General features: G+C 40.9%; 1 protein-coding gene across 1 annotated transcript in view; it reads left to right on the top strand.

Annotated features, from left to right (window-relative positions):
• ATG2B (autophagy related 2B) overlaps positions 1–12,300 on the top strand; it is a 99,539-nt gene that overhangs the window by 53,901 nt on the left and 33,338 nt on the right. Inside the window, exons 17-28 of the mRNA XM_004376736.3 lie at positions 1,003–1,198; positions 1,476–1,618; positions 5,466–5,623; positions 5,972–6,144; positions 6,614–6,764; positions 7,693–7,892; positions 8,051–8,131; positions 10,081–10,187; positions 10,346–10,438; positions 10,966–11,036; positions 11,651–11,727; positions 12,004–12,174. Coding sequence (XP_004376793.1) covers positions 1,003–1,198; positions 1,476–1,618; positions 5,466–5,623; positions 5,972–6,144; positions 6,614–6,764; positions 7,693–7,892; positions 8,051–8,131; positions 10,081–10,187; positions 10,346–10,438; positions 10,966–11,036; positions 11,651–11,727; positions 12,004–12,174 — 1,621 coding nt within the window. The remainder of the gene's footprint in view (positions 1–1,002; positions 1,199–1,475; positions 1,619–5,465; positions 5,624–5,971; positions 6,145–6,613; positions 6,765–7,692; positions 7,893–8,050; positions 8,132–10,080; positions 10,188–10,345; positions 10,439–10,965; positions 11,037–11,650; positions 11,728–12,003; positions 12,175–12,300) is intronic.

A 12,300-nucleotide genomic window follows, 5' to 3' on the forward strand; every position in this document is an offset into this window, starting at 1 on the left:
TGTAGTGATGTGCTACAGAGAGTCAGGAAGGAACGTGATTACTCCAGAGCAAGGCTGGTGTAGTGATGTGCTACAGAGAGCCAGGAAGGAACGTGATTACTCCACAGCAAGGCTGATGCGCCGAAGGCTGCATTGTCGGTTGTCGTTCTTAGCAGCCTTCCAGTCGGTCGTGACCAGTCGCTCCTGACTCACGGCCACCCCGTGTGCTAGAGAAGGAAACACTGCCAGCTGTGATCTTAGAGTTTTCGTGGATGTCTGCTTTTGGATGTAGATCTCCAGGCCTTTCTTCATAGTCCATCTCAGTCTGAAGCTCTGCTGACGGCTATTCAGCATCACAGCAGAACACAAGCTTCCGGTGACAGACATGTGGTGGCTGCCTCGTGAGGTGCAGCGGCCCTTGTAACAAAGGCAAGAATTGTGCCACTGACGGAGCCAGCGCCGCCCCAAGGCCGTATCAGCTCTGTGATGTTTAGGAGTTGGAGCTCCAAAACAACAACAGCAACCCTTTATTATTGGAATTCCTGAAAGAAAAGACAGCGTGGTTGTTGCAGTTCTGAAACTCTATCCCCTGATCTCTCGCGTTCCCATGTGAACAATTGATAGAACTAGATTTCTTAGGTATGCAAGTGTCCCATTATAGCAAAACAGACCGTATGTGGTTTGATTTAATGATAACAAGTAGAATTCTTTGATAGAGTTTGCTGGCTATTAATGAAATTTAAAAATAACCTTTTTGCTCTCAAAAAGTCAGGTTTTCAATTAGCCAAGTATAAAATGTTAATGTCTTTTTTAACTTACTTTTAACATGTTTCATCAATTTCACACTTTTAAGTTTACAACATGGTCAGAGTTGGGTTATGTTGGACATAATTAGACTTTGTAGAAAAGTCAAAGCCCATCATTAGTGATTTAATCAGTGGTCTTTTTCTTAATTTGCATAACAGTTAAGGTTTTGCTGGTTAGCCTTAGAAGTTGATATTTGTTTATTGTCTGGGTTATCAGAATTGTCCTGAAAATCAACCCCCCAGCCATGCATTCCATCTTGGAGAGAATGGCAGCTGAGGAGGAAGAAGAGAATGAGGGTCACTATCAGGAAGAAGAGGATGGGGGTGCTCACTCCCTGAAGGACGTTTGTGATCTAAGAAGACCAGCCCCGTCTCCTTTCTCTTCTCGTAGAGTGATGTTCGAGAACGAGCAGGTAAACCGAAACTGCGCAAGCGTGGAGGCGTAACGGTGTTCTCTATCCTGTAGCAATAGTTGTATTTCTTTTCTTTTCTTTTTTTTTAAATAGTCATATACTATTTTTACTTGGTTTTTAACTCTAAGATTAAATATTTTTTCTTGGTGTCTCTTTTCCCAGCTGAAGACACATGTTTATTTATTTACTCGTATACCGAGTAGGTTAAGACGATGCTACCACTGTAAACCTGAAAGAGTCATGAGATGCCTTGTTTTGCACTAAACTTATGTTTTAGATGGTGATGCCAGGAGACCCTGTAGAAATGACAGAGTTTCAGGATAAAGCAATGAGTAATTCTCACTACGTGCTGGAACTTACGTTACCAAATATTCACATAACACTACCTAATAAGAGCTTTTATGAGAAGCTTTATAACAGGTGAGTTTAAAGACATTTCCTTGAATCTTTGTAATCGGACTTACTGGCTGTGCCTCCCGCCTCGCTGTTTCCCGTCTTCCTCCTTTTCTTTCCCTTCTTCACTATCATCTGTCATCCTCGTGTGGTGATGATCTTAGAAGGATTACTGTTATGATGTGCTGAAGCCAAAGCCGCTTCCTAGACCATGTGTCTAGTGACTTGGTTACGAGTGTGTAAGGTATTCATTCCCTCAGCCCTCAGGCTGGCTCGTTACCTCTGTCCGCCAGCCACACAGAACTGAGCAAATACAACCTCTTCTAAGTCTGCAGTGACATGGGAAGAGTTGGGAGACACTTGTCTAGAGGGCCAGCAGTAGAGTCAGAATCCTAGCGGCTTTGTACGAGGAGCGTCTTTTCGTAGAATTCCAAAAGATATCTTGTCAGAATTATAAAGGGTAACTTATAAACTTCTGTACAAAATTTCACAGAAATTCAAATTTATTCAAAATTCAAATTCAAATGAATTCAAAGGTTGTTAGAAGGATTAAATGAACCAATACCTGAGAAGCTCTGAGTGTGTGTCTGACAGCCTGTGAGAACTCAGTAGTTTTCTGTTATTGCTGTAATTCCCACCCAGTGAAGGAATCTCTTTGTAGCATACCTGAAAGATGGTCGTGGATTTCCAGAAAAGAAGCCCTCACTGTCTGTCTGCACTAGCTTCCCACGTGTAAACAAGTTACTCTAATTTCCATTCATCTTCAGAAACTTCAAGCTGTTGTTTCTGCCATACATTTAATTGGTATCAAATTTTCCTGACCCCAACTGTTAATAATAATCTCTGGGTCTTCTCACCGACTGCTGTTAACCAGAACTGTTGGTCTTAGAATCAGAAAACTAAGTTCTAGAAAGGATTCTAGGGTTCATTTAATTCAGTGGTCTTGAAAATGAGGCTCCCGGGACTGTGTATTCAGGTGTGAGAAGAAAATGTTAGCTGTTCTACTTAACATAAAAAAAAAAACCTCCTTTTAAAATTTATTTTTTATATTTATAATACACATAATTTATAAAGAGTAGCACATAATTTATAAATCCGTATTAGAGGGGTTTTAAATAGTTTTTTTAAGTGTTGGGGTTTAGACATGACTTAAAGTTCTTTAAGCGTCCACAGGTTTTATTAGGACATGCCCATTTGTTAAGATATTGTGTGTAGCTGCTTTCAAGAACCCTGGTAGCGCAGTGGGTAACACCCAGCTGCTAACCAAATCGGCGGTTTGATCTCAGCCAGTGGCTCCAAGGGAGAGAAGACCTGGCAATCTGCTCCTGTACAGATTGTAGGCTTGGAAACCCTATGGGACGGTTCTGTCCTGTCCTGCAGGGTCGCTGTGAGTCGGAGTTGACTCGATGACGACGGGCTCATTTGCTCTGGGTGGCTGCTTTCACACTAGAGTGGTAGAGGTGAACCACTGTGACAGAGACAGCATGGCTTATGCGACCTAAAATAGTTACCGTCTGGTCCTTTACAGGAAACGTTTGCTGCTCCCTGCTCTGGGGTTTCAGAGAGATGATCGTGGGATATGGGCAGGAGAGGCTGGGTCTTTGCAGTATTGGGGAATTATCTGGAGAGTCTCTGAGTTTAGGATAATGCAGAGAGGTGGCTTGGCAAGGTGGCATCATTTGCTGACCTGTGGTACTGGTTTGTCTCAATATTTTGGACATGTTATCAGGAGGGACCAGTCCCTGGAGAAGGACATCTGAGGTTCTTGCTCTGAGATGCTCCCAGACCAGGGGAAGACTGATGACAGGGACCGTCCTCCATAGCTGACAGACAGAAAGCATTCCCTTGGAGCCGGCTCCCTGAATTTGGACTTGTAGCCTACTGGACTGTGAGAGAATAAACTTGTCTTTGTCAAAGCCATCCACTTGTGCTATTTCTGTTAGAGCAGCACTGGATGACTAAGGCAGTCAGCTCTCTCTTTTTAGAAAGATAGATTCAGGTATAGTAGAATATTTTCTGTGTCAAAAATCCTTTAGAGTAGAATATAAAAAATAATTCTAACTGGCTTTACTAAATCAAATATTTATTGAGCATCTATTATGTTTCATAGAATCATGAAAATGTCTCAGGTTATCTTAAGCAGTGCTTTCGTTCTTGATATTAGAAACATCATCCAGTGGTATTAATGGTATCAAGATTATGTTTGGATCAAAATATAAAGAAAAAAACAGTAAAATCTTATGAAACTTATATCTATAGGTTACATACAATGAACTCCAGATTTTATTTAAAATAATAGTTTCTCTTTACCCTATGAAGATAAGAGAATGCTTGTGAAGAATAAGGTAAAGGAAGAACATTTCCTGAGAAAATTTGTCATTTTATACCTCTGTTATGTATTTACACAGGAGTGTAGACCAGGATCTGGATTTATCCCCCTTTTTTCTTTATCCTGTGAGTACTATGCCCAAGAACCACTGAGCCAAATGAGTGCCACAAAGTTTGGGTCTTCGCCGTCAGTGTGTCTGCAAAGTTACTTATGTCTGGCTTGCATCCTGGGTGGGGATTACTGTCTGCTGACGGTCACAGTGCCCAGTCTTGGTGTATACTCCAGGGCTTCAGAAGCTCAGGAATTGGCTGGAAGTTCCTAGACTGGTGGCTTCTCACAGGAAGGGGCAAGGTTACAGGAGGGGCAGGGTTCCGTCACGTCTCGGCAACTGACGGGTGTCAACGCCAGTCTTCACGATGAGTCTGTGCTTTGTCCGTCCTGTCCTCTGAGTCATCTGCCCATCCGTTGGTCATCAAGCCTTCAGTGTCCGCCACTGTGCCGGATACCCATAAAGACAAGGAAGACGCAAGCTTTCTCTGAGGGCTTAAGTCTGGGAAGGGGAAAGCAGAAGACACAATCGAGTTATAGGTGCTATGCCTGGAATGTGTATATATGAAGGATACGTTACATGTCCAAATCTAACCAAAGTCTTTGAAAGTTTGACTTATCTTGAAAGCTCAGAAGGTAGATGAAGGGAGGAGGCTAAGGAAAGGCTGCTGAGTAGTTGACAACTATTTCTCTGAAGAAGTAGAATGTGGCTGGCGATAGTCCAGCAGTGACATCTACCACCACATTGATCACCGGCAGTGATCATTTGGCTATTCCAGCTAGTCTAGAAGGATTTTCCTCTCCTTATTCTCTGTTCCATATGTATTCTGCACCCCATGCCTGCTTGTCAAAGAGGTTACACTTTCTGTTGAAGAGAGGAAAAGCAGATATCCCTAGAGAAAGTGAGTCATGGAAACAGAAACTGAGTTGGTGCAGATGTAATCTGGGCTCTGATCCCAGCTTTCCCACTCATTAGCTCTGTGACCTTGGGCAGGGTACTTAACCTGTATGAGGCAATTTCTTCAAGTGTAAAATAGTAGTTGTCCTCTAGCCGCCCTACAGAATTGATGGGAGGGTCTCAAGGAGATGATGTGTGACCTGCTTGGAGTTTGCAGAGTGCTCTAAGATTCAGGAACAGTCTTCCTTTTGTTCTTAGTGAGCTTTTATTTTTAATTCACTCCCCCCTTTCAAGTGCCTTCAGATGTGCAGCGTGTGTGTGGTTGGACGCGTGTGACACCAGTGAAGTTAGTCGCTGTTCTAGTTAGATGGCCGATTGTGCGGACTCCTTTCTCCCTGCTTCGCGTTAGAGCCACGTCAGTGATTTTTCCATTGTAAAAGCATGATTGTCTTTTTTTTTTGTTAACTATTTTATAAGATCTAATCTCCATTTAACCATTTTAAGAAAACTATTATTCATGTGATCTCTTAAACGGATATTCTTTAGTTTGCCTTCAGTGGAAGGACGAGCTATGTACTTATTCAACTTTGTTTTCATAGGATCTTCAATGACTTACTACTGTGGGAACCAACAGCTCCTTCACCAGTAGAGACGTTTGAAAATATCTCATATGGTATTGGGCTCTCAGTAGCCAGTCAGCTGATTAATACCTTCAACAAAGATAGTTTTAATCCATTGAAATCTGCAGTTCACTATGGTAATGTATTTTAAATTTTTCCTGAACTAAAATGCCTGGTTCATCAGTTATGGATTTAAAAACGTTTCTTTGACTGTCTTTTCCGTTTGTCACCGTATTTTATAATTTCTCTTAGTAATTTATAAGATTATTTTCCCACTTCTATCTGTATATCGAGAAGGTTAGTTTAAAATGTTCTCTTTAGAGTGGTTGTGTACACATTGTTCAGTTCCGTGCTAAACAGAAAAACATAGAAAGTACATTTTTCTTGTCACACCAGATTCTTTGTGAAAATGAGCAGTGTCTAAATTGCTGTTTTATTTTAACGAGCTTTCAGCCCTATGTGACTGTGATGTGTGTTTCTCATAGATGAGGAAAGTGGATCTGAGGAGGAGACTTTGCAGTATTTTTCTACTGTTGATCCCAACTATCGTTCCCGAAGGAAGAAAAAATTAGACTCTCAGAACAAGAACTCACAGAGCTTTCTCTCGGTTCTTCTGAATATTAATCACGGATTAGTGGCCGTATTCACAGACGTAAAGGTAAGGACTCACACATCCAAAGTGCTTTTTCAAATGTTATTTAAAATAAATCTACCCTGCTAGTATGTCCAGTGAGTGAGGTAGTTGGCAGTTCTTTCGGGGAGTGATGAAGACAGCGTTCTGAGGTGCCCCATGGTAGCAGCAACTTTGGGAATCTGGCTTTCCTTGCAGACCAAAAGACAAACTCTGCGTGGGCCTTCTTTTGGAAAACAGATGCTGGTTTTGTCCCTGAGGGCAATAACTGGTAATGTGTCCATCAGAAGAGAGATGGAGCATGGGGCTTCCTTTGGCGGATGCGGCCCCCATAGCGGTTAGTTATTCGGTTATTAATACCACTATATTGGACAGCTCAACAATCAGATGACCTTGCTGTAATTTGGGAGGTTTTCCTAAGCTCAATCGAGGAGCATTCTTCCTCTTCTGCATTTAAAAAAAAAAAATACTCATGTTTTTCTGATCATTTTATTAGCAAGATAATGGAGATCTGTTGGAAAACAAGCATGGTGAATTCTGGTTAGAGATCAATAGTGGTTCATTATTTTGTGTGACAAGATACGAAGGTTTTGACGACAAGCACTACATCTGCCTTCATTCCAGCAGCTTCAGCCTGTACCACAAAGGTAGGACCCTTGTGAACTAGGTGTGTTTGTTCACACCTGCCTAAGCATGCTTACATATCCTGTGTAATAAAGACTGCCTATTCAGAGCAGAACTCTAATACCAGGAATGACTTTCTGTGATGTGTTCCGATTCTGCTGCCCAGGTAATGCTTATTATAGATTAGAAATTGACTTCACAGTCGTTTTTTTTTTGTAACAGCTTTATTGAAATATAGTTCACATGCCATACAATTCATCCATTTAAAGTGTACATTTCAGTGGTTTTTCAGTATGTTCACAGACTTGTGCAAACATCATCACAGTCAATTTTAGGACATCTTCTTCACCCCAAAAATAAACTCTACACCCCTCCCCCGAGGCCCCAGGCAACCACTAATCTGTTTTCTGTCTCTATGGATTTGCCTATTCTGGATATTTTAAATAAATGGAATCAAACAACGTACGGTCTCTTGTGACTGACTTCTTGCACCTAGCATCGTGTTTTCAAGGTTTATCCGAGTTGTATCAGGACTTCATTTATTTGTATTGCTGACTAGTATTCCATTGTATGAATAGACAATATTTTATTTATCCATTCATCAGTTATGGGGCTTTTGTTCTTTATTCCTTTTGGTATCAGATACAGAACTTACTTTTTGAGAATGTTCCCTGTGTTACTGTCCAAATAGATGAGATACTTGCACATTCCTGATGTTTATCGGATTTTCCTGTGGAAATCTAACTTTCTAGCCTTTCAGAATCTCGGGTACTTCTCTGAGTCGTGCACTGTCGCATCAACATCAGCAGAGATGTGTAGACTGGTAACGCCAAGCTGGTCCTTGGCCATCTCGCTTCCGCGATGAATTTATATTCAATAGATGTGCATGGATTTTTGTTTGGAGTTGTAGACACCCATGAGCTAATTCCAAGGAATCGTTTTGTTCTCTAGGCATAGTGGATGGAGTGATTCCTCTTACAGAAACGAGGCTGCCCAGCTCAGCACGCCCCCATTGGTTGGAGCCCACCATTTATTCCTCTGAAGAAGACGGCCTCAGTAGAAGTCCTTCAGATGGTGTCGGAGGAGACAGTTTGAATATGCTCTCTGTCGCAGTTAAAATATTGTCTGATAAATCAGAATCCAATACAAAGGTTTGTGTTTTGTACTTTTCTACCATGAAATACTTGCTGTTGATTATCAGCTAAAAATGAATGCATAAAAGGGCACACGTTTATTTTCCTAGAAAACCTTTTGAATTCTAGGATTATGCAGGTGGCAGATGTAATTCTTTGTGTGTTGTTCTGCACAGGAGTCTCTCGTTGCTGTAGGATTGAAAGGAGCCACTCTCCAGCACAGAATGCCTCCTTCTGGGCTCAGCTGGCACGAGCAGGTAAGGTAGCTGTTATGTCTGTATCAGTTTATTTTTTAATTTATATTGACATGTAACACACATACTGAAAAGTTCACAAGTCATAAATGTTCAGCTCAATGAATTATCATGAAATGAACACTCCTCTGTAATCACCTCTTAGGTCAAGAAATAGAACATTATTAGGAAGACGTAGCTGATTTTTTTGGTCCCTAAGCATTTCAAAGACAGAATTGTTCTTTTTTTTTTTTTAGTTTATTTCGTTGTTGTTGAGGATATACACAGCAAAACACACACTGATCCAGCAGTTTCTCCATGTACCACTTAGTGACATTGATCACATTCTTGGAGTTGTGGAACCGTTCTCACCCTCCTCCTCTCAGTCGCTCCTCCCGCATTACCATAAATTCACTGCCCCCTAGGGTTCCTATCTGATCTTTCTAGTTTCTGTTACCAGTTTGATCCCATATAGATTGTTCTTTAAAAAGCATAATGCTCAAGACAGACAATTTTTACTAGGTAAAGTAAACTATTGTTTAGTTTTAAGACTTCAGGGGATATTTTTGGTTTACAGTTTAAAGATTTTCTCAGAGCAATAGCTTCAGGGGTTCATGCAGCCTTCCTGACTCCAGGAAGTCTGCAGTCGATGAGAATTAGAAATTCTGTTCTACATTTTTCCTCTTTGGGTTGGGATTCTTTTCTAGAATCTTTATCAAAACGTTCGGTAATGGTAGCTGGGGCACCATCTGATTTTCCGGTCTCATGGCAAAGGAGGCAGTTGTTCATGGAGGCAGTTAACCACGTATCCCACATCCTCCTTCTATTCCTGACTGTCCCTCCTCCTCCGTTGCTGCAGGTGAACAGAGACCAGTTTTGTCTTGGATGGCCACTTGTGAACTTTTAAGACCTCAGGCACTACACAGTGTACTAGGAGGTAGAACAGAAGCACTAAACATGCTATTATGCTAGTTAACTGGGATGTGTCATGAGACCATGACCCTAAACCTCCAAACCAAGGAACCAAATCCCATGAGGTCTTCGGTTGTACATAGGCAGCCTCAGCAGCCATGACAGAGTTACTCTTTACGACAGTGAAGGGAAGGGACTCTGTGTCCCAGGACCTGCGGAGTGTCTGGTGTAGGGGAGCAGTAAACGGTGTGCTGGTACCCGTACGTTCTTGAAGGGCTGTCATTCCAGTATTGCGCCCAAGGCCGATCACATACTGCTTTGAGATGTTTATGAGGTTTCTGTACTATAATTAGTAAGTCTATGTGATTCATGAAATCCAGTAGGTTATTTTTCAGAGGAAATGTTGGGTAAGACGTTACCTCTTCTTTGTGTAAGCACAAAAAGTATGTTTCTTCCATGTTCCTTAGGAAGAGGACCTTTTTCATTGTGCTAGGAAAGTAATTATTTTAAAACTTGAATATTTTCAAAATGCGTTTTTCATAAAAGCATTTAGAAAACATGAAAAATAGAGAGGTGGTTAGGATGGACAGTGAAGTGGCCGTAAGGGACAGATTTAGCCTAACTTCCTTCCTCGCGTAGGTTAGAAAGGTGAGAGAGGAGGTGCCGGCGAGAGGGGCTGATTTTCAGACTGAGCCGCGTAAGTCAGTCAAAACAGCCTCCCCCACAGTGCCTGATATGGAAGACCAGACTGATGGTTTTAAGCCGTTGTCAGCAGGTTTGTTTTTTCAAGAGTTGTTCCAGACAAAACAATGTGAGGATTAGCTAAGGTGTCTGTAGCATTACAATTGCAGGGCAAGCCGCTTCGTTTCCACTTGTAGTTTTGTGAGTACTTTGTGAAACAAACTTCATTCAAAATGACCCATTTTTCCTTTAGCATTATAGTTTTCCAATTAAGCGGTTGCTTTTTCAATGAGATAATGTTTTACACGGATATTCAGGATATCATATCAAAACTTTTTTTTTCTTCTAAAGCAGGGCGTTTTATATTTTTGTAATTATAGATGTTAAACTTCTTGAATATTGCTGATGAACCCGTTTTGGGCTACAATCCTCCAGCTTCCTTCACAACTTTCCACGTTCATCTCTGGAGCTGTGCACTTGACTATAGGTGAGTTCCCAACTGGAACAAAACTAAGTTTTGTTATTTTAAATGCGTACTAAGATTTTTTTAAATATCTAATCCAGTAGAGCTAAGTTTCAGGTGCTTTGCTGAGAGTTCCTGTGGTTGCCTCGGTGTGACGGGCTGTTGTTTCCTTCCGGTGACAGGCCTCTCTACCTGCCCATCCGGTCCCTCCTGACCGTGGAGACCTTCAGCGTGTCTAGCAGCGTTGCTCTGGACAAGTCAGCGTCCACTCTCAGGTACCTCCGTGGACTTCTTGTTACAACGTGCCGACTGACGTTTACCTAAGCCGTTGAATTAATTCTCCATCTTTAAAACCAACACCCTGACTAGTAGGCATGTCCTTTCTCGGGGCACTCTTCCCGGCTGCTCCTTTTGTTATTGCATTTCATCCGTAGGGAAGAGATGAATTGAGATTCTTCGTTTGCTTTTTTAAAAAATGCAATGAACTTCCCTTAATACCTGATAAACAGTCTTCATACTTTAAACCTTGTACATTTGAGCATCTTTTTTAAAAAAATTGCCAAAAATTTAGAATGAATTTGAGCAGATGATTTACTCTCATTCTTTACACCATTTAAATATTCCTAGAACTCATAAACAGTGAGTTTTAAGGAAATTTTAGATGAGAATTATAAGTCAGAAATTCCATGTGATGTTGATAATGTAGGTATGAGAAAGAAGATGGTGCAGTTGAGCATATAATGATCCTGTGGTATAGATTCAGAGACGGTTTTTTCAGATGTTGGTTTTGTTTTTTTCTCAGAATAATCTTGGATGAAGCGGCTTTATATTTGTCTGACAAATGTAATACTGTCACTATAAATTTGAACAGAGGTAAGAGTTGGTAAATAAAATCTGGGATAGGTGAATGCTGTTTATTTGTGCATGTATGAATATTTTAAAGCTTTGTAATGTTGGGATAATGCCAGTGAAGTAAAGAGCTTATTAAATATCAGCCCGAAGCTGTAATGTTCTTATACCCCATTACCCATGGCTGTTGAGTGGATTCCCACTCATAGCAGCTATAGTATAGGACAGAGTGGAACTGCCCCATAGGGTTTCCAAGGCTGTCAGTCTTGATGGAAGCAGACTGCCACATCTTTTGCCCATGAAGTGGCTGGTAGATTTGAACTGCTGACCTTTGGGTTAGCAGCCACGTGCTTAACCACTGTGCCACGAGTGCTCCTTAATGTTCTTATAAGATCAGTTAAATGCATCAAATTACATATACTCTAAATATGTATTTAATATAAGGAAAATTTATTTTCTAACTAAAATAAAGTGAATTGTAGGACTTTTGTAGGAGGAAACTATTTCCAATGCTTTATAAATATTTATAACACTATCCACAATGAATTTTTTTAAAATGCTGGTTCTATTAATTATTAATTGGATAAGCATTTTTTGAAAGCAATACTTATTTTATTAGTTACTTTTTTAAATTTTAGATTATGTTCGTGTGATGGATATGGGGCTTTTGGAATTAACCATAACTGCAGTGAAGTCTGATTCTGAGGTAGAACAAGTAAGTTCTTAAAGTGAATGGAAATTATTTTCTAAGATATATTTTTTGATAGATTAAAAAAAGTTGATTTTGCTGTAAAATTATTTGTCCATAACCTAATTTTGGTCAAAATAGATAAAAGTTTAAAATTAAGGTTGAGTTATTACAAGTTTTTTTTCCTTGTGGCAAGGGAGATTATCATATTTTACTTAATGTAAATCTGTACAAAAAGATAGATTTTTTTACCTCTTGTTTGGACACCATTTTCACTCTTTTTTTTCCCCGTGCCCTGTCCAGACTGAGCCCCACTTCGAGTTACACTGTTCGAGTGATGTGGTCCATATCAGAACCTGCTCGGACTCGTGTGCTGCGCTGATGAATCTGATTCAGTACATCGCGAGCTATGGGGACTTGCATGGACCTCACAAGGCAGAAGTGAGACCTGGAGCCCCTCAAAGGAAGACCAAGGTACAGCCACACAGTGAGTCCTTAGAGCTCACTCCCCCGCCCCACGCCACGTTCACGCCACGTTCACGCCACGTTCACGCCACGTTCACGCCACGTTCACGCCACGTTCACGCCACGTTCACGCCA

This window comes from Trichechus manatus, unplaced genomic scaffold, assembly GCF_000243295.1.
Source record: "Trichechus manatus latirostris isolate Lorelei unplaced genomic scaffold, TriManLat1.0 scaffold00045, whole genome shotgun sequence".
Taxonomy (NCBI): domain Eukaryota; kingdom Metazoa; phylum Chordata; class Mammalia; order Sirenia; family Trichechidae; genus Trichechus; species Trichechus manatus.